This window comes from Pelodiscus sinensis, chromosome 3, assembly GCF_052426305.1.
Source record: "Pelodiscus sinensis isolate ZL-2025 chromosome 3, ASM5242630v1, whole genome shotgun sequence".
Taxonomy (NCBI): Eukaryota; Metazoa; Chordata; order Testudines; family Trionychidae; genus Pelodiscus; species Pelodiscus sinensis.
In genome coordinates this window covers 57619550-57641749 of record NC_143054.1, presented here as the reverse complement: position 1 = coordinate 57641749, position 22200 = coordinate 57619550, and the positions used below count along the sequence as shown (strand labels likewise).

Here is a 22200-nt window from a genome sequence, read left to right as displayed (position 1 = left end):
TAGACATAATATTTTACTTTATTTAAAAATGAAGCCTGGCCAACAAGCCCCCAATTGGGACCCAGCTTCAATATGGCCGCAGCATCGTGACACTTCTGCACCCCCCATATATACCTCAGCCCTGACCCCGTCATACATGTGAACCTCCCTGTCCTGAGTCCCTCATACCTCCACAGCCCCAAACTCCTGTACACCCACATCTCCAGTCCCCTGCCATAACACTCTTGCACCACCCACATCCGCCAAACCTGTGCCAAGCCCATCAAATACCCAAAGCCCCTGCCCTGAGCCCCTCAAACGCCCCAACCCAGACTCCTGCACCGCCACATCCTCAACCCCCTGCCATAATATTGACAGAAGACAGCCTGGATGTGTGCATGAAGCTGGATTTGACCAGTTATGATGTAAACTTCAAAGAAATGTACAAAAAGATGCAGCAGCAGAAGTCCCAGTAAATTATGTGAGTACATTTCATTTATGCTATTAGTAATCATTATGCCAACTATCAATTATATGAAGTTGTATATTTTCAGTCTTGCAAATGGGCATTCTTATACGGCTCTTTGCTGATCACTTGTTCTGAATTTTGATGTAGTTTGGCTCTTTGGTTTGAAAAGGTTGTCGATCCCTGATCTAGGATATTTAGTGCGTCACCTCAGAATCATGGAAGAATATATTTATACTGGAAGCTAAAACCAAACCCCTCTAAGACTACTGTGTCAGTGTTTTTTCTAAATTATCAAAGGGCTAAGATGGAACTCCAAGAAGATTTCTGCGGCCAGTAGATAGAACACGTTCCCGCCCTGACATACCTTGGTGTGACTTTAGACTAATGCAACCAGTATCTGAAAATACTCAAGACAGAATAAAGGAGTGTATAAATCTCATCCATAAACTAGCAGGAATGACCTGAGGGACTGATGCAAAAACTATGCATCTCTTCACTGGTCCTTATCTACTCCAAGAGGAATATTGCTAACCAGTCTGGATACACAGTTCCCAGACATCACTTGCTTATTCCAAATTTAACACCATCATGAAGATTATTACTGGCACAGGGAAGTAAATGACATATCTAATGCTGCTGTTTTTAAGCCACATGTAAGAAGTATGTGAGCAAATGCACAGTGATATGAGAATGTTAATATTTACATTTCCTGACTCTCTTTAGAGCCTATACATTGAAAAATGTTTATTAATACACATTTATGCAATATCCACTAGGATATTGGTCTGTCTTTCAGAAATGAGTAAAAGAGGATATAAAGCTAACCATAGGAGGAGGATAAAAATTGCAGAACTTGGGCAGGAAGAGGGAAGATTATTGACCAATACCTTTTACTTCTAAACATGTTATTTTCAGACTTGCTGAGTTAAAGCTTAAAATAATAAGCTGCATGTGCAGAATAAAAAAATTAAATTAAATTAATGGAGATTGCCTATCTCCTGGAACTGGAAGGGACCTTGAAAGGTCATTGAGTCCACTCCCCTGCCTTCACAGCAGGACCAAGTACCATCCCTGACAAATTTTTGCCCCAAATCCCTAAATGGCCTCCACAAAAATTGAACTCACAAGCCTGGGTTTAGCTGGCCAATGCTCAAACCACTGAGCTATCCCTCCCCCTTATAATAATACATAAAAAGGGTACTCACCCTCATTTCATAAATATTATCTGAATAATCCACAGTCTGGCAGATATAGCTGTAACCTCGAGCGCTAGATGCAAAAAATAGCTGAAAATATTAAAATGATATATGAGAGTAAGTTCATAAAGAGAGAATTTTATTAATGATTTTAGTGTTATAAGTTTATTCTAAAAGCAATCTTTTAAACCATTTTTATTTACAATACAAAGACACTATTTAACAAATCATCACTCAAGATAATCTCCTCTGAAGAAGCGGATTTTGCCCATGAAAGTTCATGATACTGTCATGCTATATTTTTGTTAGTCTCTAAGGTGCCATAGGACTACTCATTTTTTTAAAAGTTGTATTTAACAAATTGGTCAGTATTTAGTTTTAACAAAATACTTTTTCAGATCACTGGGTGTCAAGACAAATGGTCCCATTAATTAAACATAAAATACTCAGGAAAAAGATGAATAAACCAAAGAGTCTGCAAGGTATGTAGAGAATACTATAAATTCATATGACTTTCTCTGTGACCTAAATCTTGGATACTGCCATGAGAGGAAACTAGTTTCTGAAATACAGAACACCTTAATGAAACCAACAAGAAGAGTAACTCCAGGATGGGATATATGGAGAAAAAAATATCTCTCTCAGATAGCTAGGACCTAGATCATTTAGGGCAACAATATAGTAATCAATATGTACAACTGTACTCAGAGGCAAATACAAAGCCAATAAAGAGCACCAGTGTAATGTGTTTATACACATGCCTCTTTGAGGCTAACTTTATCAGCAGAAGCTTCCAAGTGCTCTAGAAATAAAGCACTTTGCAGTATTTTAGCCTTCAGGTTTCAATCACTGTGATAAGTTCTCATCAGAAGGGAGGGGCCACAGCTTCTCAGTCAACTTTTAAAGGTATGCCAGGCCTCCAGATCCAAAGACAGCAATGAATCAGGTCCAACTTCTAGGCCAGTGGTCTCCAATTTTTTTACACCCAATATCACTTTTTAAATGACAGAACAAGCCAAGATCTACCGCCCTGCCTATTCTTTGAAGCCCTGCCCCTTCCTTGAAGCCCCACCCTCTCTATTCTCCTCCTCTCCATCACTTGCTATCCCCAACCCTTATGCTGCTGCTTTTTTTTTTCAATTCTTATGTAGGAAGAGGTTTTTCCAACATTTGACCTGTCTAGACTGGACCAAATGTCAGAAAAAACCCTTCTTTTGGAAGCCCCCTTATTCCTTGTGGAAAGAGGAATATAGGGGTGACCGAAAGAGCATGTTTGCTCTTCCACTAAAAAAAGCGAAAGAACAAATGCATCCCTGGATGCAGAAGAGTTTTTCTGGGATATCTCCAGAATCCTGAAAAACTCCTGCAGTCTAGCCGTACCCTCGCTGGGTTGAGACAGGATGTGTAGGCTCCGGGGTGGGAATGAGGGATTTGGGTGTGGGAAGGGGTGAGAGGTGCAAGCTCTGGGAGGAAATCTGGATGCAAGAGGAGGAGGAGAAGGGGACACTGGATTGGGGAGGGGGCGCCAGGCTGGGCACTGTTGGGGTTAGATGTGGGGTTGGGGTACTAAGCAAGCCACAGACTTGTGGATATGAGGGTTCAGGAATTTGGGTTGGGGTATGTGAGGAGCTCAGGGCAGGGGTTCCAGTATAAGACAGGGTCAGATCTAGGGTCTGGGGGAGTGTTCCAGGAGTGTTATGATGCTGCAGCCAGATGGGGGCTTGGCCCCAATTGGGGGTTTGTTGGCCATGCTTCATTTTTTAAAAAAATACTATGACAAACACAAAAAGTTTCTGAATTGTCTTTATTTATGAGAGGGGCGGGGAACCTGTTTTGAGTGCGGGGTCACTGACCCACAGAAAAGTCAGTTGGGGCCACACAAGTGAGATGCAAAAAAAACCCCTCCTCCAACCCCCACTCCCCCTCCAAGCCTCACTAATGTGGCCCCAACTGTGCTGGTGGGAGCAGGGGACATGGTACGGGGGAAGGGTGCTAGTGGGTGCTGGGGCAGGGGACAGGTGCCAGTGGGGACAGCGTTCTGTGGCTGGGGACAGGGGAGAGAGAACAGGGTGCCGGGAGGGCAGGGGACAGGGTTCTGTGGCAGGGGGCAGGGTGCCAGTGGGGGCAGAGAGTCCCCTGCACCAGCCTCCTCCCAGGATTTCGCCCCCCCCCCAGAGGAGGGAAGCCCTGTCGCATGCCTCCTCTGGGCCCGACTCCCTCCTCCCGCGAAGCAGGGAAGCCTGCGCACGCGCCCCCTCGGGGCTGACTTCCCCTTCCGCGGATGAAGGAAGCCCCATCGCGCGCCTCCGCCGGGGCCGGCAGGAGCCTTCCGTGGAGCAGGGAAGCCCCCATCATGTGCCCCTTCCAGGCCCTACTCCCCCCTCCCACAGAGAAGGGAAGTCCCAGCGTGCGCGTCTGGGGACTCACCCGGTAAGTTCCCAGCATGCCACAGACTTGGGGCAAGGAAGCAACCAGCGCATTTCTGGATCCCTGGAAGTCACGCGCAGCTGTAGGACTCCCATCCACCCGGCAGAGGTAGTGCCACTACCTCTATTGTCACTCGAGGTAGGTAGTGGGGCTTCTTGGGGGTGGAGGGAAATCGGGGGCCAGAACGCCTCGCGATCAACTGGTCAAGGCCTCGCAATCAACCAGTCGATCGCGATCGACTGGTTGGTGACCACAGTTCTAGGCCATCAGCCATAATGGCGAAGACCAGATATACAGAGACCGCCAGAGGAGAATGAAGCCCCTATTCCAGCCTCTACAGAGCAGTCATTTCTGTGTTATTGAGATCAATCTCAAATGAATTTACTGCTTTGTGTCCCCATCTCTGTTAGACACCAAGATCATGTCTACACTATGGGGAAGATCGATGGAGCTGTGGTTGATCTTCCAGGGTTCAGTTTAGCAGGCCTAATGAATACCTGCTAATTCAAATTGAGAGGGTACCCCCTTTCAGCACATTTTGTTCCTGTCAATTTCCTGCTGTCTGGATGGTGATTTAAGATACGGCGACTCCAGCTACGTAATTAATATAGCTGGAGTTGTGTATCTTAATTAGACATTCCCCTTTTGCATAGACATGCCCTAGGAGAGCCGGAAGAGAACACAGTATCTAACAAAGAGATGATATAGAATTGCATGCCATTCAGACACTGAAAAATCTGCAACCTATGACATCAAGCTTCACTAGCTGATGTGTACAAAAACAACACTTCACAAAAGAGCTCACAAGAAGAAAAAGCAATTAATTCAGCACAGTTCACTGAGTCCTCTTACTGGTCTGATCCCACTTATGAGTTCACATATTGTCAAAATAGGGGTAAGTGGGTGGAATTCTATGGTTTGTGTTATACAGATCAGACAAGGTGATCTAGTGTTCCTTTCTAACCTTAAAAATTTGTGTCGAAAGGTATCTAAGGTTGTTGATGGATATAGCAAGCAGAAAGGATACCTGTATAGCATTTTAAAGTTTAAACAGTACCTAATATATATTATATTTATTGGATAATTTGATTTGATTCAACTCTAGAAATAATGTCAGGCCAAAATCAGTCATTTAATATGCAATGCCTGCCTGTGAATTCTGTGATAATTCACAGCAGTGGGACTCCTACATCCTGTTACTCATGTAAGTTAATATGTCCTGGAATCAGTAAATCACTAAAACATCATACTATGTGAAATCTAAGCTGCATAGCTATAAACCATGCAACATTAAAAACTCAAGGTGCAAATATTTATTTCAAATGCTCTTCTCCAAACTATATCTAAAAATCAAGAAAACATGTTTTTACGACGACAAGCCTTTCTTTTAGTCCCGCTTAATAGTGAATACTTGAGATAATGGTTTTAAACTAGTATAAAGTTAAAAGCTTATTACTTATTATTATGGCTATGTCTATGCTACTAGGTTATTTCACAATAATAATACCCAAAATAACTATTTTGAAATAGCACATCCACACTATAGGGAAGCCTCAAAATTAATCTGAGGCATGCTCCCTTAATGTGGATGTGCTATCTCAACTTAGAGCCCAGGAGACACTGTGGAGTAGTTACTCTGAATGGCTCTGGAAAGTAATTATTTCAATTATAGCAGCTGAGTGTCCACACTAACCCTATTTCGAAATAGTAATTTTGAAATAGGCATTATTCCTTGTAGAATAAGGGGTTATTATTTCAAAATAACAAGCCTGAATGAGGGGTTATTATTTCAAATTAATAAGCTTGCTGTGTGGACGCTCAGCTTGTTATTTTGAAATAACTCTGTAGTGCAGACATGCCCAAAGTGTTCTAATTTATTTCTTGTAAAATAAAAGCACCCAGAGTATCAACAACTAATACATATTAGAATTTGATATGTTAGGAATAGCCAAATTGATTCATTTCTTCTGTGAATCCAGATTTCTAGGGGTATTTTAAATCCCCAGAAGTATGCAAATCTTCACCTGAGTATCACTTGCTGCTGTGCAACTGCATCTGCCACGCTAGGAGTGACCTAACAGAACAATATGAACTAGTATGAGACTCGTCTCTCCCCAAATGTATATGAGCAGAATTTCACTCTGCTTACACATCACACACAAAAAAAACAAAATGTAAAGGCTCAGACACAAACCAAGGGAGGAAAAGTGCTATTAAAATGGAGAAATCAAGTTCATTTTTAGAGATTGCAGTTTTAATCTTCTTAGGCTATCAGACTCTTCACAATTAACCTGGGTAAAGTGCCGGAGATCGACGTTCTGGAACTTGATTTAGTGGGTCTAGTATAGACCTATATACTGAACACTGAGGGCAGCTCCTCACAATCGCCTCCCACTTAAGCTAAGACAACTCCAGCTATGTATTCCAGGTCTAATTTAGACCTGGCCTAATTTGTACCAGCTGCTAGTGATAGCTTTAATCTAGATAAACACATCAGAGGCATTTCAATGATAGCAGTAGGTAGTGGAATGGTTTTTTGAAGCTGCATGTGGTGCAATGGAGGAGGTTCCAATAGCACTTTAGTAACTTTAAGGATTTTACCACAGGAGTAGAGTAACAAATTGAGATGATCCTGAAACTGGTTTTGCTGTCCATTAAAAGAATGGAGAAGAGTCTTGAGGAGTTTGCGGTGCAACTTTTGTACCCATGTTCTTCAATACAATGTGCACAAGATAAGCAGTGTTTGTGACCCTCAATAAACTGACATTACATTTTTAATCAGCACTAACATGTTTAAACTTAGTGCTGCAGGTGGCCATCTGCCTGAAAAAGTGGTGTCATGTGGTATCAATTGCAGCATATATTAATTCTTTCGCTGTCTTCGGCACACACTACCTGTATTACAAATTTTCAGGGAGGACCTTGGAGTTGCCTTCGCCCTTCCCACCTTTATCTGAAGAAATCAAACAGAGTGCTGACACTGCCTGCCCTGTTTATTCTTTGCAATTAGATGAGACACACACTGAGTTAAATTCTGCAATAACATTTACTGTTTGTAATCCTTTTCTCTTCAGTGGGAGATGTAAATCAGAGAGAAATGGGGTCCAGTATGTTCTGTATAATCTAATAGAGGATTTTCTAAGTAATTATAGCTAAAATTAATGTTATTGAAGTATGTCTTGACACAAGTAGCTTCAACATAGTCTAACAATGCTGTAAAAAAAAGTAGTGGTTCATATGAAAAAATAACTGTTGGAATAATACCACTTTAATGGTGAACTGAATGAAAATAGATGTTTATAAATCCAATTCCTAAAAGCCATTAGTTTCAACTGCACAGTTCACTTGTAGGCTCCTGGCAATGGATCTCATGCTAGCAAAATAAAAATTCTTCCATTAAGGAGTTAATCTGAAAAAAAAAAGATTTTCAGCCAGCAAATGAAGACAGTCACAAATTTTTAAGTCAGAAAAGGATTTGTTCAACTCATATGAATTGTATGAGAAGTGTTCTAGTAATCAGGATAAACTTAAAAAACAACAACTGGTCTGGTAGCACTTTATAGACTAACAAAGCATGTACAGGCAGTCCCCGAGTTACGTGGATCCGACTTACGTCGGATCCGCAGTTATGAACGGGGCCGTCTCCCTGGTCTCCAGCAGACCAGGGAGAGGAAGCAAAGCAGCGGAGCACGCGGGCAGCGGACAGTCCAGACGCATCTGGGCTGTCCGCTGCCCGCGTGCTCCGCCGCTTTGCTCTGCTTTGCTCCCCGGCCCCCTGGTCTGCAGACGAGGGGAACGGGGAGCAAAGCTGCGGAACACGCGGGCAGCGGACAGCCCACTTCAAAGTAGGAATAAGAGATCCTCCGGAAAAGGGCTTTATTCCGAAGGATCGCACCAGTCTAGACGCTTTTTTCTGGCTTTTCCCCAAGCTGGAAAAAAACCGGCGGCCATGTTTATTTAAATCCCTATTCTGAAGTTGGAAATTAACATGCCTCTTCCGGAGAAGGGGCCAATGTAGACGTAGCCATACTGATTTACAAACTCGTGACATATACCAATTCCAGCGACACCATTACCATTAGAACACTAAAAAACCAAACATCAATATATCCAGCACCCAGAACAGCTAACCAAATCATCCAGAGAATATAAACATTACACAATGTATCTAACACTGACAAAATTGTGAATTCTAACACAATTCCAAAGTATAAAAATACAAGACCAACCTCTTTAAAAATATAGAAGTTAAGTAGAACCATTCCAAAGTTGTAGCTAATCAGCAAGAAGCGCAGTTGGAAGGGTTCTCTTGTCCTCATCCACTTGGGGCCCAGCCAGACAGTGATGAGGTAAAGGGTGCTTATTGTCAGTGTTGGAAATGGAGATTGCATCAAGAACCAGTCATCAACACGTTTGTCTGGGGGGGAATAAAACACATCAAATTAACTAAAAATAATAAAAAAACCAACATGCTTTTTCATTATGTTTAAAGAAAATATATTCACTATAATTTTAGTCATCACATTTTTTAAAGTTAATTTCCTGTAACATCTATCCTACCTGACATATAGATCGGATGGGAAGATATAAGATAAAGTGCTTGTCTTTTCACTGATCATTCATTTTTAAACGAGTAGTTTAGTAACATTACATTTTCAAAACGTTGGAAAAATGCAAATTAGACTACACAATTCAAAAGCCAAGGAATTACTATGTGAGGCAAACTATATTGGTCAGGTCCACAAAAAACAAATGCCTCATTGTCCATCATAAACTGTAGTCACATTATCACAACATTCATTGGCACCAATGTCATTCAGATTCAAGTACAGACACACACAAATAAGGTAAGCCAGACAACTCAAAATTTAATGCATAAAAGAAGCATTAATTAGCTTAACCACAATACGTACAATTTTATGCAGGATCAATTGTTATACTTGTTATGTAGATCAGCATGCTATGTCTCAGACCTACCAGAAATTATACAAGTATTGGAAAACTACTAAATAAATAAGGTTGAAGGACTGGCTTAGTGAGACTACTCTATGAAGCCACGAGTGATACCCAAGTTTTATTTACAGACTCAGTGACTCACTCAAGATAGGGTTACCAACTGTCTAATTACCCTTACACCACTCCTGCCTTATCCTTCCCATATGCTCTGTCCCTGCCCTGTCCTCCAAAGCCCCACTCCTGCTCACTCCATCCCTGCTCTCTCTGTGGTTCACTCTCCCCAACACTCACTCATTGTCATCAGGGTGGAGTGTGGGAGGGGTGGGGAGTGAGTGCTCTCAAAATAGGGATGTAATAGTGTAGCCGATTAACCAATACGCGAAAGTTTATAGGTGAATGCTATAGACTACACACATTTCCCCCCTTGCCAGTAAATTTTTTAGCAGGCTGGCCAGCAGCCTGGCTCAGTCCTGGCTTGCAACACGTCTGGAACCTACCTCTGCTGTGTCTCTGCATTTAAACTGTATTAGGAGCTGGGCAGGCAGGCAGCCCGGCTCAGACATGGCTCATGCTGAGTCCAGGATAAGGATGTTAAAGACTAATTGACTATCTGATAAGCAAATGCCTATTGGATAGTCAGTCGACTAGTTGATTCTCCCCCCTTGCTGCCTCTATCAGATAGAACAGTGGTCACCAACCAATAGATCAGGATCTACTGGTAGATCTTGGAGCCTCTAATAGGTGATCCTGACTGGTTTGGCCAAGAGGCTATCAAGGGCTGGCACTTCAGCTACCCCTCCCTGCACTGCTGTGCATCTCCTGCCCTTTGCCTTGGAGCTGCTCCTCCCCCTGGGGAGCCTCCTGATTGCTGTGCAAGGCAGGGTAGGAAGAAGAAAGGGGTGCAGATGTCAAGGTGCCCCCTCCCACTCTGTATCCTTTCTCCACAGAGTAGAAAGGGGCACAACAGGATTTGGGATGGAGTTTGCTGGCTTCTTTAGGGAGTGGCCCAGAGCAGGGGTGAGCCTGCCTTAGCCCCACTGCAACACCACCCAGGAGCCACCTGAGGAAAACAGGGCCAAACTGGATCCCACATCCCGAACTCCTATCCCAGTCATGAACCCCCTCCTGCACCCCAAGTCCCTGTTCTATCCCCGAGCACCCATGCTTCCAAACGCCCTCCCAGAGCCTGCACCTAGACCCCCTCCGGCACCCCAACTGCCTTCCCCAAGCTCAGCTCAGAGCCCCTCTCACACCCCAAATCCTTTAATCCAAGACCAGAGCTTGCACCCCAACCCTCTTCCCCAGCCTGATGAAAGTGAGTGAGGATGGCAAGAGAGGGAGGATGACATGAGCACAGGCGGGGCCTTGGAGAAGAGGCAAGAAGGAGGTGGGACAATGGTTTTAATATTTGGGGTAGATCTTGGATTGCACTTAAATTCAAAAAGTGATCTCATGCTCAAAAAGGTTGGAGATTACTGGGATAGAATCAACAAAGGCGGGGGGAGACGAGGTATTTCAAAGCAGAAGCGCCGCACAGCTGAGCCTGGCATCAGTTGTGCAGTGCTCCCCCTTTGAAACGCTGCCTCGGGTATTTCAAAGGGGCGGTGCTGCACAGCTGAGCCTGGGATCAGCTGTATGCCGGCGTTTTAAGGCGGCAGCGCTGCATAGAGCCCGGGGTCTGCTGGGGATTTCTCTCTGCAGCATTTCTGAGGAACCCGGGATCAGCAGAAATCAGCAGTCAGATGGGCATTTCAAATCTGGGCTCTGCGTGGCATTTCAAATCAGCTGCACAGCATGGAGCCTGGAGTCAGCAGGGGATTCTGAATCCCCGCTGACCTCATGATCCATGCTGCGCTTCCGCTTTGAAATGCACAAAAGTCCCTGTTGGGGACTCTTGTTCACTTCAAAGCTGGCACACCCATATGCAGCCCGGAGTCAGCAGGACTTCCTGCTGGCCCTGGGCTGCATGTGGAGCTTTGCATTCCTCCTTTGAAATGTACAAGAGACCCACCTGGGGGGGGGGGGGCTCTTGTACATTTCAAAGGAGGAATGCAAAAGTGCCTATGAACTAGTCGATGGAAATTCTATCAACTACTCGACTAGTAAAATAACCAATAGTTAACATCCCTAGTCCGGGACCTATGCCTTCTGCAGCTCTGCATTTAAAATGTATTAGGAGCTGGGTGGGCAGGCAGCCCAGCTCAGTTCCAGCTTGCGCCATGTCCCGTGAAGGGAGCTGTTTTTTAAACTGGCACCCCTCGCGAACCAGCTCCTGCCTGGAACCCTGTGCTGCTGCCTCTGATACAAAGGCAGCAGCGCAGAGTGGCAGAGGGCTCCTCCGAAGTGGGAACACTGGCTACTGGCCTTGTCCCCGGGGACTATAGAATAGTCGACTAACCAATAAGAATTTGTGAGGTTACTCGACTATTAAATTAACCAATATTAACCATCAATAACAAACCCAAATATCCTTTCCCTGTCTTCTTCCCCATCTTTCTCCGAGGCCCTGCCCCTGCCCCATCTCTCCTCTGAGGCCTCACCCTCCTCACTCTGGGGAGCTGGGGTACAGGAGTGGAGGGAAGTAGACACCCTAACATCTCAGCATCCTCCTCCTCAGTCTCCTCCACCCTGCAGAGCAAGCAAGAGGCAAACAGGAGGCAGCTCCAAGGCAGAGGGCAGGAGCAGCAAAGCAGTGTGGGAAAGGGCAGCTGACGTGCTGGCACTTGACAACCTCCTGGCCAAAGTAGTCAGGATCACCTGTCAGAGGCCCCGGGATCTACTACTAGATCCTGATCTACTGGTTGGTGACCACTGGCATAGGAGGAGGCTGTGGGCTGAGCCATGGGGTTATGGTGCAGGAAGGGGGTGTTGGTTCTGGGAGGGAGTTTGGGTATGAGAAGGGGTTCAGGAGTGGCAAGGATTTGGGATGTAGGAGGGGGTCAAAATGCAGAAGGGGATCCAGGTCATGGTCTCTGGGAGGAGTTTCAGGACTGGAGCAGGAGGTGGGATGCAGAAGGGGGTCAGATGAAGGCTCCAGCTGTGTGGCACTCACCCCAGGTAGCTGACTCCCAGTTGGTGGAGCAGCAGGGCTAAGGTTCCCTGCCTGTCGTGACCCCACATTGCTCATGGGAGTAGCTAAAACGTCTATATATTGAGGGGGCAATGGCTCCTCATGCTGCCCCCCACCCCTGCAGCCCCCACATAAGGGCCACAGAGAGGGATGTGCCTGCTGGTTCCAGGAATGGCACGGAGCCAGGGCAGGCAGAGAGCCTGCTTTACCATGTTGCAGCACCTTACTTTCAGATGTCAATATCCTGGTTTGGCTTCAGGAATCTTCAGAGGTCGAGCCTGATTCCTGGAGACTCCCGGCAAAACCAGAAGGGTTGGCAAACCTAACTTAAGAGCACCACTCCAGAGATCTGAAGTTGTATTTAAGGACACAGATTTCAACATAGTAAGTGTTGGGCCAGTGTTCCCTGTACACTGTGTACTCAGACAGCCACTCAGGAGAGAATCAAATGCCACCCAGCTGATTAGCAGAACTTCCACAGCTAGGTTGTTTGTTTCTACTGGTGATACACATTCACATTCCTTGGTGCATATACAAATTTATTCTGCACATGGATGGAAAAGTTTAGAGGGAACATCGGTCCTGGTTAATGTAAAGAAAGCATTGTTTGTCTGAGGACTACTGTCATCTTCAAGATACAGTAATTAAAGCACGGCACCACTTTGAAAAAATAACTGCAAAAACAGCGTCAGTTTAATCAGATCTGATTTTTATCTGTACTCCGAGTTGTGGCTATTTAGTTTACATACAAAAAGTAACTTTTCCACTATCATCACACAGCTGCATGAAAGTGAGCGTGATTGCTTCCTGACTCATACACTATCAGTGATACTGTTAACTAAATTCCAATTCAAGGGCAATATGTACAATAGCGTTTATTAAAATTTTGCCCTGAGTTACATTTGTGCAACCTCACTGAAAGAAATACAGTTACACATATGTAATTAAGAGTAAAATCTTTATTATTGGTCATGGTGCTTAACCTTAACTAAATCCATAACTTCTTGATCCCAAGTTATGTTGCAAGGCTGTCCAAAAACCCCTCCTTTTGTTTGTAATTTGTGTACCTCTGATATAGAGTCAATGAGAGAAATATAAAACATGACATTTCCATTTGTATCAATTGGAACCACATTTTAGGGTCAGATAGCTGAACATTTAACAAGTTCTGCATAGTAGAATTTCCTGGATTGTGGCCTGCAGAAAGAACAAATCACATGGTGCTGTTGCTTCCTCCCCAGCTTTCAACCACTTTTACAAATGTCCAAGCCCTTTGCAATGAAGTGGCTGAAGGAGGAAGAGAAACCAAGCTAACTACTTCCATTGGAGGGGCTCTTACTATTTAATAGAAAAAAGAGGAAAGGAAACAGGAGTTTTAAAAACAGGAGCCACTGGCAGCCTTGATGCTGTTAGAATAAGAGAAGCCAATGGGCCAAAGGAACCAGGCAGCTAAGCAACTTGTGCAGGAGAGAAAAGACACAAGCATCAGGGAAGGATGTAGGGACAAGAGAAGTGGACCACATGGCAGAGAAACATTTACAGTGAACCAGAGAGAAAGAATGGAACAAACCAGGTGAGAATGGGAGAAAATATGAAGGTCAAGAGGTGACTGTTGTGACGGACCCAGCGGGGTCCGCACTCGAACCCGCGGGAGAACCCCACCCCCCCCCGTGGAAGGAAAAGCGGCCGCCGCGGCTGGGAAACACACCGGCGCGGCGGCACTGGGGTCCGGACGCCCCGCAGCGCCGACAGGAGCCGGGAGCGGGAGGCGGGGCCGAACGCGAGCGGCCAGGAAGCGGCCGACCCTGCCACCCTGGCTGACGCTCCAGCGGAGGACCCAGGCGCATGCCGGGGCAGCCCCGAAGGGGAGGGCACAGGGGGGACGGAGCTTACCGCCCCGACGTCATCCCCCGGCGACCATAAAGGCCGGGAGCGTCCCAGCAAGAAGGGGGAGAGTGCAACGGCGGGTGCCCTGGCGTCCAGGAGCACCAAACCCCCAGCCCCTGGGGCAACCCAGAGAGACGGGCTCGGCAGCTGGCAGCTCGCCCTGGGACGCGCCCGATGACTCCGGCGTGGTGAGTGATCCCAACCTTGCTCCGCCAGCGGGGCAAGTCAGTGGGGAGTGGAAGGAGCCCGAGGCGGGACCCTTTTGGCGCCCGTGGGCGGACGAGTTGAGGGCCGTAGCCCCGTCCGCCGTGGAGGGCGACAACAGGTCGCCGACCTCCGCTTAGGGCCTCGGGCTGGGACCCGGAGGTGAGGGAGGGCCCGGGTCCCCCACTCCCGTCCCCCCACATCAACCCTCTTTTCCCCCTCAAACCCGAGGAGGGGGAAAGGCTGACAAAGGGGCCGCCGAGCCCCCTCAGTCCCTTGGGGGCTGAGGGGTGATCGCCCCCGCAACCAGACATCACTACTAGGACCCCGGGTGGGGGCCGAAGAGCCAAACCCAGATGGTGGGTTCGCTGGGTCCCGCCCCCTCCCCGGACTTGGCCGTGATTGGACGTAAAAATCCGTCACACTGGTGGAGAATGTGGGCATAAACCTTGTTTCCCACAGACAAACAAGACCGGGAAAACCGGGCGATTTCCCCAGAGTACGCTACTGAGCCGGAAGGAACAATGGAGCCCCGGCAATTCCTAGAATGGTTCGAAGGAAACCAACGTCAGCAGAACCAGATCCAGCAGGAGCGCCAGGCGCAGCTGGTCCAACAACTGACGAGTCAATTCCAGGAACAACAAAGACTACTGATTCAGGAGATGGCCGCTCAACAGGACCAGTGGCGGCAGACTTCAGAGAAGAGATGGGGGACCACCACGGGAGGACCAGGAGGAGCCGGGGAAGGGCCCAATCTCCCCCTGCGCCTTAGCAAGTTGGGTCCCTAGGACGACCCCGAAGCTTTTCTGACCACCTTCGAGAGGGTGGCGGCGGCAGCTCGCTGGCCGCCAGAGCAGCGGGCCACCCTGTTGGCCCCCTAATTTGAGCGGGCCCGCTCAGCTGGCTTATTACTGTAGCCTAGCAATTTCGGACGCCCTGAATTATGTCAAGGTGTGTGAAGCCATATTGGACCAAACAGGACACTCCCCTGAGACCTGCCGACAGAAGTTCCGGCAAGAAGGGTACAAGACAGGGGACAGACCACGAGCGGTGGCCCAGCGGTTGCGGGAATGGGCCAATCGGTGGCTAGAACCGGAACAGAAGACGGGGGTTCAAGTCACTGAAATGGTAGTCCTGGAACAGATCATGCACATATTACCCCGGGACGGGCAGCCTCCCAACCTTGCTCCCAACCCTGATGGAGGCACACCTACTGGCCAAACGAGAAGAGAGCGGGGGCCGTCGAGAGGTACTACCAGGCCCAAAGACTGGAGGGTCCCGGCCCTTGGGGAAACCCGGAGGGCGGGAACCCCCCCCCCCCGGAGTACGTCGAGGACGGGATAATGTCCCTCATTTAGCCCCGGTCTGACCGCCCCAGCGTCCGGAGAGAGCCGAAGAGGGAGATCCAGCGGAGCGGACCCAGAGGGAGGCACGAGCGGGGCCCCGGGGACCCTGCTTCCAGTGTGGGCAGGAGGGCCATTTTAAACGGGACTGCCCCATGATGGACTGCACGCTGAACCAGGGGGAACCCGCCGGGACCGCGGCAAAGACAACAGGTACCGGGGACCGCGTCATCCGGGAGATGCTGGTGGAAGGGTGGCCCGTTAAGGCCCTGGTAGACTCCGGGTCATCCGTGACACTCATTAGGGCTGACCTCGTCCCCCATCGCCAATCGGAGGGAGAACCTGTCTGGATGCGCTGCGTCCATGGGGAAGTCCGCGCCTACCCCACCGCCCAAGTACACCTGACCGGCAGTGGCCAGGACCTACTATGGAAGGTGGGGAAAGCCAGGAACCTGCCCTATCCCCTCCTTATAGGACGAGACTGGCCCGGATTTGGGGCCCTGCTGCAGAGCCGGACCCCCCTAACGCCCCAGGGGCGAGCAGCGGAGTCCCGAAGCCAGGGGCAGGACGGGGAGCCCCACAGAGGGGCAATCTGTCTGGAGTTAGGGACGGAACCAGATTTCTTGACAGAGCAAAGGATGGATCCCTCCCTGCAAAACACCTGGGACCAAGTGACCGCGACCGGAGGGACGGAGCAAGGCTCGGACGGACCCGCCCAAGGACCGCAATTCCAGGTATGGGAAGACCGATTATACCGGGTCACGACGGAAAGGGGGGGGGAAGGAGTGGAGGCAGCTGGTGGTCCCCACCCGATTCCACCGGGAAGTATTAGAGTTGGGACACGCTAACCCCTGGGCAGGACACCTGGGGCACGAGAAAACATTGGACTGGGTTCTGCAACGGTTCTATTGGCCAGGGGTCTTCCGAGGCGTGCAGGACTTTTGCGAATCCTGCCCTGAATGCCAGAAAACCGGCCCGGCCAGGGTGCCGAGGGCCCCCTTGGTACCCCTCCCGGTGGTGGCCGTCCCATTCGAGCGGATAGCCATGGACCTGGTTGGACCTTTGGAACAGACGGGGAGGGGGCACCGCTTCATTATGGTGGTGATCGACTGTGCCACCCACTACCCGGAGGCAGTACCCCTCCGAAATACCAAGGCCCCGACCCTGGCCCAGGAACTCTTGCGGATTTTCTCGCGAGTCGGGCTTCCGCAGGCAATCCTCACAGACCAGGGCCCGAATGTGACGTCGCGGGTCATTAAAGAACTCTGTAGGATGCTGAAAATCAAACGGCTGCAGACGTCGGTTTACCACCCCCAAACCGACGGCCTGGTGGAACGGTTTAACCAAACACTTAAGGGCATGCTGCACCGGTTTGCAAAGGAAGATCCCCGGGGGTGGGACCTAATGCTCCCCAGCCTCCTATTTGCAGTGCTGGAAGTCCCCCAGTCCTCCACAGGCTTCTCACCATTCGAGCTGCTGTATGGCTGGCGACCCCGAGGGATCCTGGACCTCCTGAGGGAAGGCTGGGAGCAGGCGCCGACTACCGGATGCGGAACGGTCCAGTATATCACCCAGCTACGGGAGAAGCTAAGCCGGCTGGGCGAGTACGCCCGATTGAATCTGGAAGAGAGTCAGAGGCACCAAACAAGGTACTATGACGCCCACGCCCGCCAGCGGAACTTCCAGCCGGGGGACCGAGTTATGCTACTCCTCCCCACAGCACAGTCCAAACTGCTAGCGCAGTGGCAGGGACCCTTTGAGATAGTAAGAAGGGTGGGGGAGGTCGACTACAAGGTGAAGCTATCAGGAAGCAGGCAAGGGACACAGCTCTTCCACATCAACTTGCTAAAGAAATGGGTACCCTGCGAGGCCCTGTTGATAGCACCGGCCTCCCGGGGAGAGGACCTGGGACCCCGAGGGGAGGAAGGAGAGGAGCAGCCAGAACCCCGGTGGGACCCCGAACTAACACTCCCACAACAGGAACAGTTAAAAGAGGTCCTCCAGCGGCATCAGGGGACCCTCACAACGAGGCCGGGCCGTACGACCATGGGGCTACACCAGATCATCACAGAGGAGGGCCGAAGGGTGCACGAGCCCCTCCGCCCCCTCCCCCGAAAGGTGTGGGACACGGTTAAACGGGAGTTGCAGCTAATGCAAAGCTGGGGGGTGATAGAGGAATCTGCCAGCGAGTGGCGCAGCCAGATCGTCCTGGTCCCAAAACCCGACGGGTCAACCCGGTTTTGCATAGACTTCAGGAAAGTAAACGCCGTATCCCGGTTCGATGCCTACCCGATGCCGAGGGGGGACGAGCTACTGGAGCAGGCCGTGTACATAACAACTTTGGACCTGTCTAAGGGATATTGGCAAATCCCACTTGACCCCCCGGCCCGGGAGAAGACAGCCTTCTCAACACCCTTTGGGCTGTTCCAGTTTCGGACCATGCCTTTCGGATTCCATGGGGCAGCCGCAACCTTCCAGCGGATGATGGACCGAGTTCTGGCGCCCCACCAGGAGTACGCCGCCGCCTACATAGATGACATTGTCATCTACAGCTGAACGTGGAGAGATCATCTAAGCCACATCGAAGCGGTACTGACAACGCTGGGTAAGGCGGGCCTCACAGCCAACCCCAACAAATGTCACTTTGCACAACGGGAAGTCTCCTACCTTGGCTACATGGTGGGGCGGGGAAAGCTGAAGCCAATTTACAGCAAAGTACAAGCCCTCAAAGATTACCCGACCCCAACAACAAAAAAACAGATCCGCCAGTTCCTGGGGCTGGCAGGCTACTATAGAAGATTCGTACCGCAGTTCGCCTCCCTAGCTGCCCCTTTGACCGAACTGATAAAGAATGCAGAACCAACCAGGGTTCAGTGGAACCCACAGGCCGAACTCGCTTTCCAAACGTTAAAGGAAAGCCTGGCCTCAGCCCCGGTACTGAGGCAGCCAGACTTTGATAAACCTTTTATCCTCTATACAGATGCCTCGGAGGTGGGACTCGGAGCGGTGCTAGCCCAAGAAGAGCAGGGCGGAGATCAGCCAGTCCTATACCTGAGCCGAAAGCTGTTACCAGCCGAACGGGCCTACGCCACGATCGAAAAAGAAGCACTTGCGGTGAAATGGGCAATCGACACACTACGGTATTACTTATGAGGGAATAAATTTAAGTTGGTGACTGATCACGCACCCTTAGTTTGGTTAAATTCAATGAAAGAAACAAATGCGCGTATAATGCGGTGGTACTTGGCTTTACAGCCGTACTGCTTTGACGTGGTGCACCGGCCAGGGATTACCCATCAAAACACAGACTTCTTTTCCTGAATAAGGGAACAACCAAACCCTGGGACCAGCCTCTCTAAGGGGGGGAGGTGTGTGACGGACCCGGCGGGGTCCGCACTCGAACCTGCGGGAGAACCCCCCCCCCCGTGGTGGGAAAAGCGGCCGCTGCGGCTGGGAAACACACCGGTGCGGCGGCGCTGGGGTCCGGACGCCCCGCAGCGCCGACAGGAGCCGGGAGCAGGAGGCGGGGCCGAACGCGAGCGGCCAGGAAGCGGACGACCCTGCCGCCCCGGCTGACGCTCCAGCGGAGGACCCGGGCGCACGCCGGGGCAGCCCCGAAGGGGGGGCGCAGGGGGGGGGCGGAGCTTACCGCCCCGACGTCATCCCCCGGTGACCATAAAGGCCGGGAGCATCCCGGCAAGAAGGGGAAGAGTGCAACGGCGGGCGCCCAGGTGTCCAGGAGCACCAAACCCCCAGCCCTTGGGGCAACCCGGAGAGACGGGCTCGGCAGCTGGCGGCTAGCCCTGGGACGCGCCCGACAACTCCGGCGTGGTGAGTGATCCCAACCTTGCTCCACCAGCGGGGCAAGTCAGTGGGGAGTGGAAGGAGCCCGAGGCGGGGCCCTTTTGCGCCCGTGGGCGGACGAGTTGAGGGCCGTAGCCCCGTCCGCCATGGAGGGCGACAACAGGTCGCCGACCTCCGCTTAGGGCCTCGGGCTGGGACCCGGAGGTGAGGGAGGGCCCGGGTCCCCCACTCCCGTCCCCCCACATCAACCTCCTTTTCCCCCTCAAACCCGAGAAGGGGGAAGGCTGATGAAGGGGCCGCCGAGCCCCCTCAGTCCCTTGGGCGCTGAGGGGTGATCGCCCCCGCAACCAGACACCACTACTAGGACCCCGGGTGGGGGCTGAAGAGCCAAACCCAGACGGTGGGTTCGCTGGGCCCCGCCCCCTCCCCGGACTTGGCCGTGATTGGACGGGGGAGGGGTGCGAGGTGCTCGCACCCGTAAAAATCCGTCACAACTGTAATTAACATAGTTCTTGGAACAATACCTCTATTAATATATGATCCAACTTGTGAAGGGAATGAGAACTAGGACTCTACCATTCTCAAAGTTTGGATACTGTCGGTGCTGCAGCATTTGTTTCCAGCCCTAGCAAGATGCTACATATTTACCAAGATATCACACTGTGATGATTACCATTTTACCATCCCACCCACACTCCTATTACCATTCAATTTTAGCAACTGGTTTCTATCTAGCAAATTGAGATAAACAAGTGCAAAGTGTATATCATCAGAAAGAACAGAACTCAGCTTCCTAATAGAATGAAATAATTGGTGCCTGTTCTCAAGTTCCCTGCACTCAGCTTCTGCCAAGCAAAGGCAGAAGGGTGTCTGCAAAGAAACATTGGCTTCTAGATTCTGGAGTCAGTTATGGGTCATCTGAGAGTTGGGAGTAGCCAAGAAGTAGCATGTTCTGGCCACATCACCTTCTCATCTCAAATATGGAGGGCTGCCAGGTGCGGCAATGCAGAAATGAAAAGAGATCCAGTTGCTTCGCAGCCTCTTTGCACAGTCTGAGCACCATAAAGGGACAATACTGCAGCAGGGAATCTGACTTGAATCTCCAGCTAGTGATTCAAGAGATAATGAATGTCTAATATGCCAGTATTGAAATGGGAGAAGGGGGAGACTAGTTGAGTCCCCAGCAACTGCCAACAGCAACTCCTTCTTCTGCCTCTGGAGTTGCTACAATCCAATGGAAATGATTGGAGAAAATGTCTGGCACACAAAGCCTCTGAGTCATTTAAATATCATATGTGCAAAGAAACCAGAGTGCAGATGGACAATGGAGACAATCAGAAGAGGCACAGCTCACAGCTCTAAAAGGTGACCAGGCCTTGGTGGGTGTTCTCATTATCATCCTCTTCCCAGACAAGGAAAAAGTAAAACAAAGCAATCTGCCTTGATGAGGTAATTCTCCCAGTTGGAAATTGGGCACTATATTGTTACCTTCGGGGACATAACGTTCTTCTTTCTTTGGCAGTGTTCAGCCTCCAATGGGATAGAATTCAGACTATCCCTAGATATCTAGAGGCTTAATTAGTAAAAACACTTCATGTTGAGATAAAAATAAAACTGATCCTGAAATCTCTGGATTTCAGAAGTGGTCCAGGATTGCATTCTCTAGTGCTACCATGACACAAATTCACATTAACCTGTGTACTGTTCCTGTGAGACTTTGGACAATGAGCATGTTTCACCCAGAAAGGAGAATATCTCAATGGAGTTCAGTGAGAACCTGACAATGGATGCTATGATTCTTGAGTTTACACTGTACATCAGTATAGCTATGTTTGTAAAGTGCTTGGGAATAAAAGGTTCCTGAATTTAGACATAGTTATAATCAAGAAATTACTAATCAGTCTTCTCAGTTGTATGATTGTGGTGTGCACGCACACACACATATAACATTTTCACATGGATACAGCTGGGTTATAATTTAATACACTATATTCTGACTAATTTAATTTGGGAAATATAGGGTAGAAATATGAATTAAAAATGCAAAATATGACATTTTGATTGTGCTTTTCATCTAAAAAGAATTTTATAAAAAGGAAGGTAAATCTTACCATATATTTTAGAAATGTGCATCTGTCTGTCCGTGAGTCTGTTGGTTCGAGGACTCCTAAACGGTAAGAGCTAGGACCACCAAGTTTGGTACACAGCTTCCTCTTATCATAACTTAAAGCAAGGAATGGTTTTGGCTGTCCCAGAACAATGGGATGTGCCTGGAATTTGACTGATTTTCATAAAATGGAAACAGAGGGGATCTGGTAAGAGGGACAGTTATACTGTGGAATGATCACATGGGGCAGCTAGGGATCAGAGATGGGGACTGGGACAGCTATAACCCCATTGGGTCAGCAGAGGGCTGGGATGGAAAAAGAGGTGCCACTCTCTGTCCACCTAGCTCAAAAGCCATGCAGCACTGTGGCAACACTGTGAATCCCCCTAAAATAATCTTGGGCCCACTCAGACTTCCTTTTGAGGACAGGACCCCCAATTTCAGAAACACCAGACTCCCCTGTAAAATCTGAGCAGTACAAGGTAAAACCACAGAAATGAGCAGATTTCCCAGAGGCAAACATGATTTCATGGTCTCTGATACTTTTTTCATGGTCATCAATTTGGTAAGGCCCTAGTGATGACCACAGATGACATCTGCTGGGCATAGAAAGCTATGATTTTTAAAGTTACTTACTCATTAAATCCTAAAAATTCACATGCAAGCAGTTGAGAAATGTCTCCCCATGAAAATGAAATATAACAGCAAGAAATCTGACCCCTGAATTAAAAAAACCTCCAGCTGCTTCAGTTCAAAAT

General features: G+C 49.1%; 1 protein-coding gene across 2 annotated transcripts in view; it reads right to left on the bottom strand.

Annotated features, from left to right (window-relative positions):
- ELOVL4 (ELOVL fatty acid elongase 4) overlaps positions 1-22200 on the bottom strand; it is a 72843-nt gene that overhangs the window by 30124 nt on the left and 20519 nt on the right. The window contains exons 1-3 of one of the 2 annotated variants that reach the window (XM_075923780.2): positions 8985-9119; positions 8301-8488; positions 1654-1734 (exon numbers count right to left, since the gene is read on the bottom strand). In XM_075923780.2, coding sequence (XP_075779895.2) covers positions 1654-1734; positions 8301-8462 — 243 coding nt within the window. In that variant the 5' untranslated portion in view covers positions 8463-8488; positions 8985-9119. Of the gene's footprint in view, positions 1-1653; positions 1735-8300; positions 8489-8984; positions 9120-22200 lie in introns of those variants that run through there. The other variant, XM_075923779.2, reaches the window with a different exon arrangement.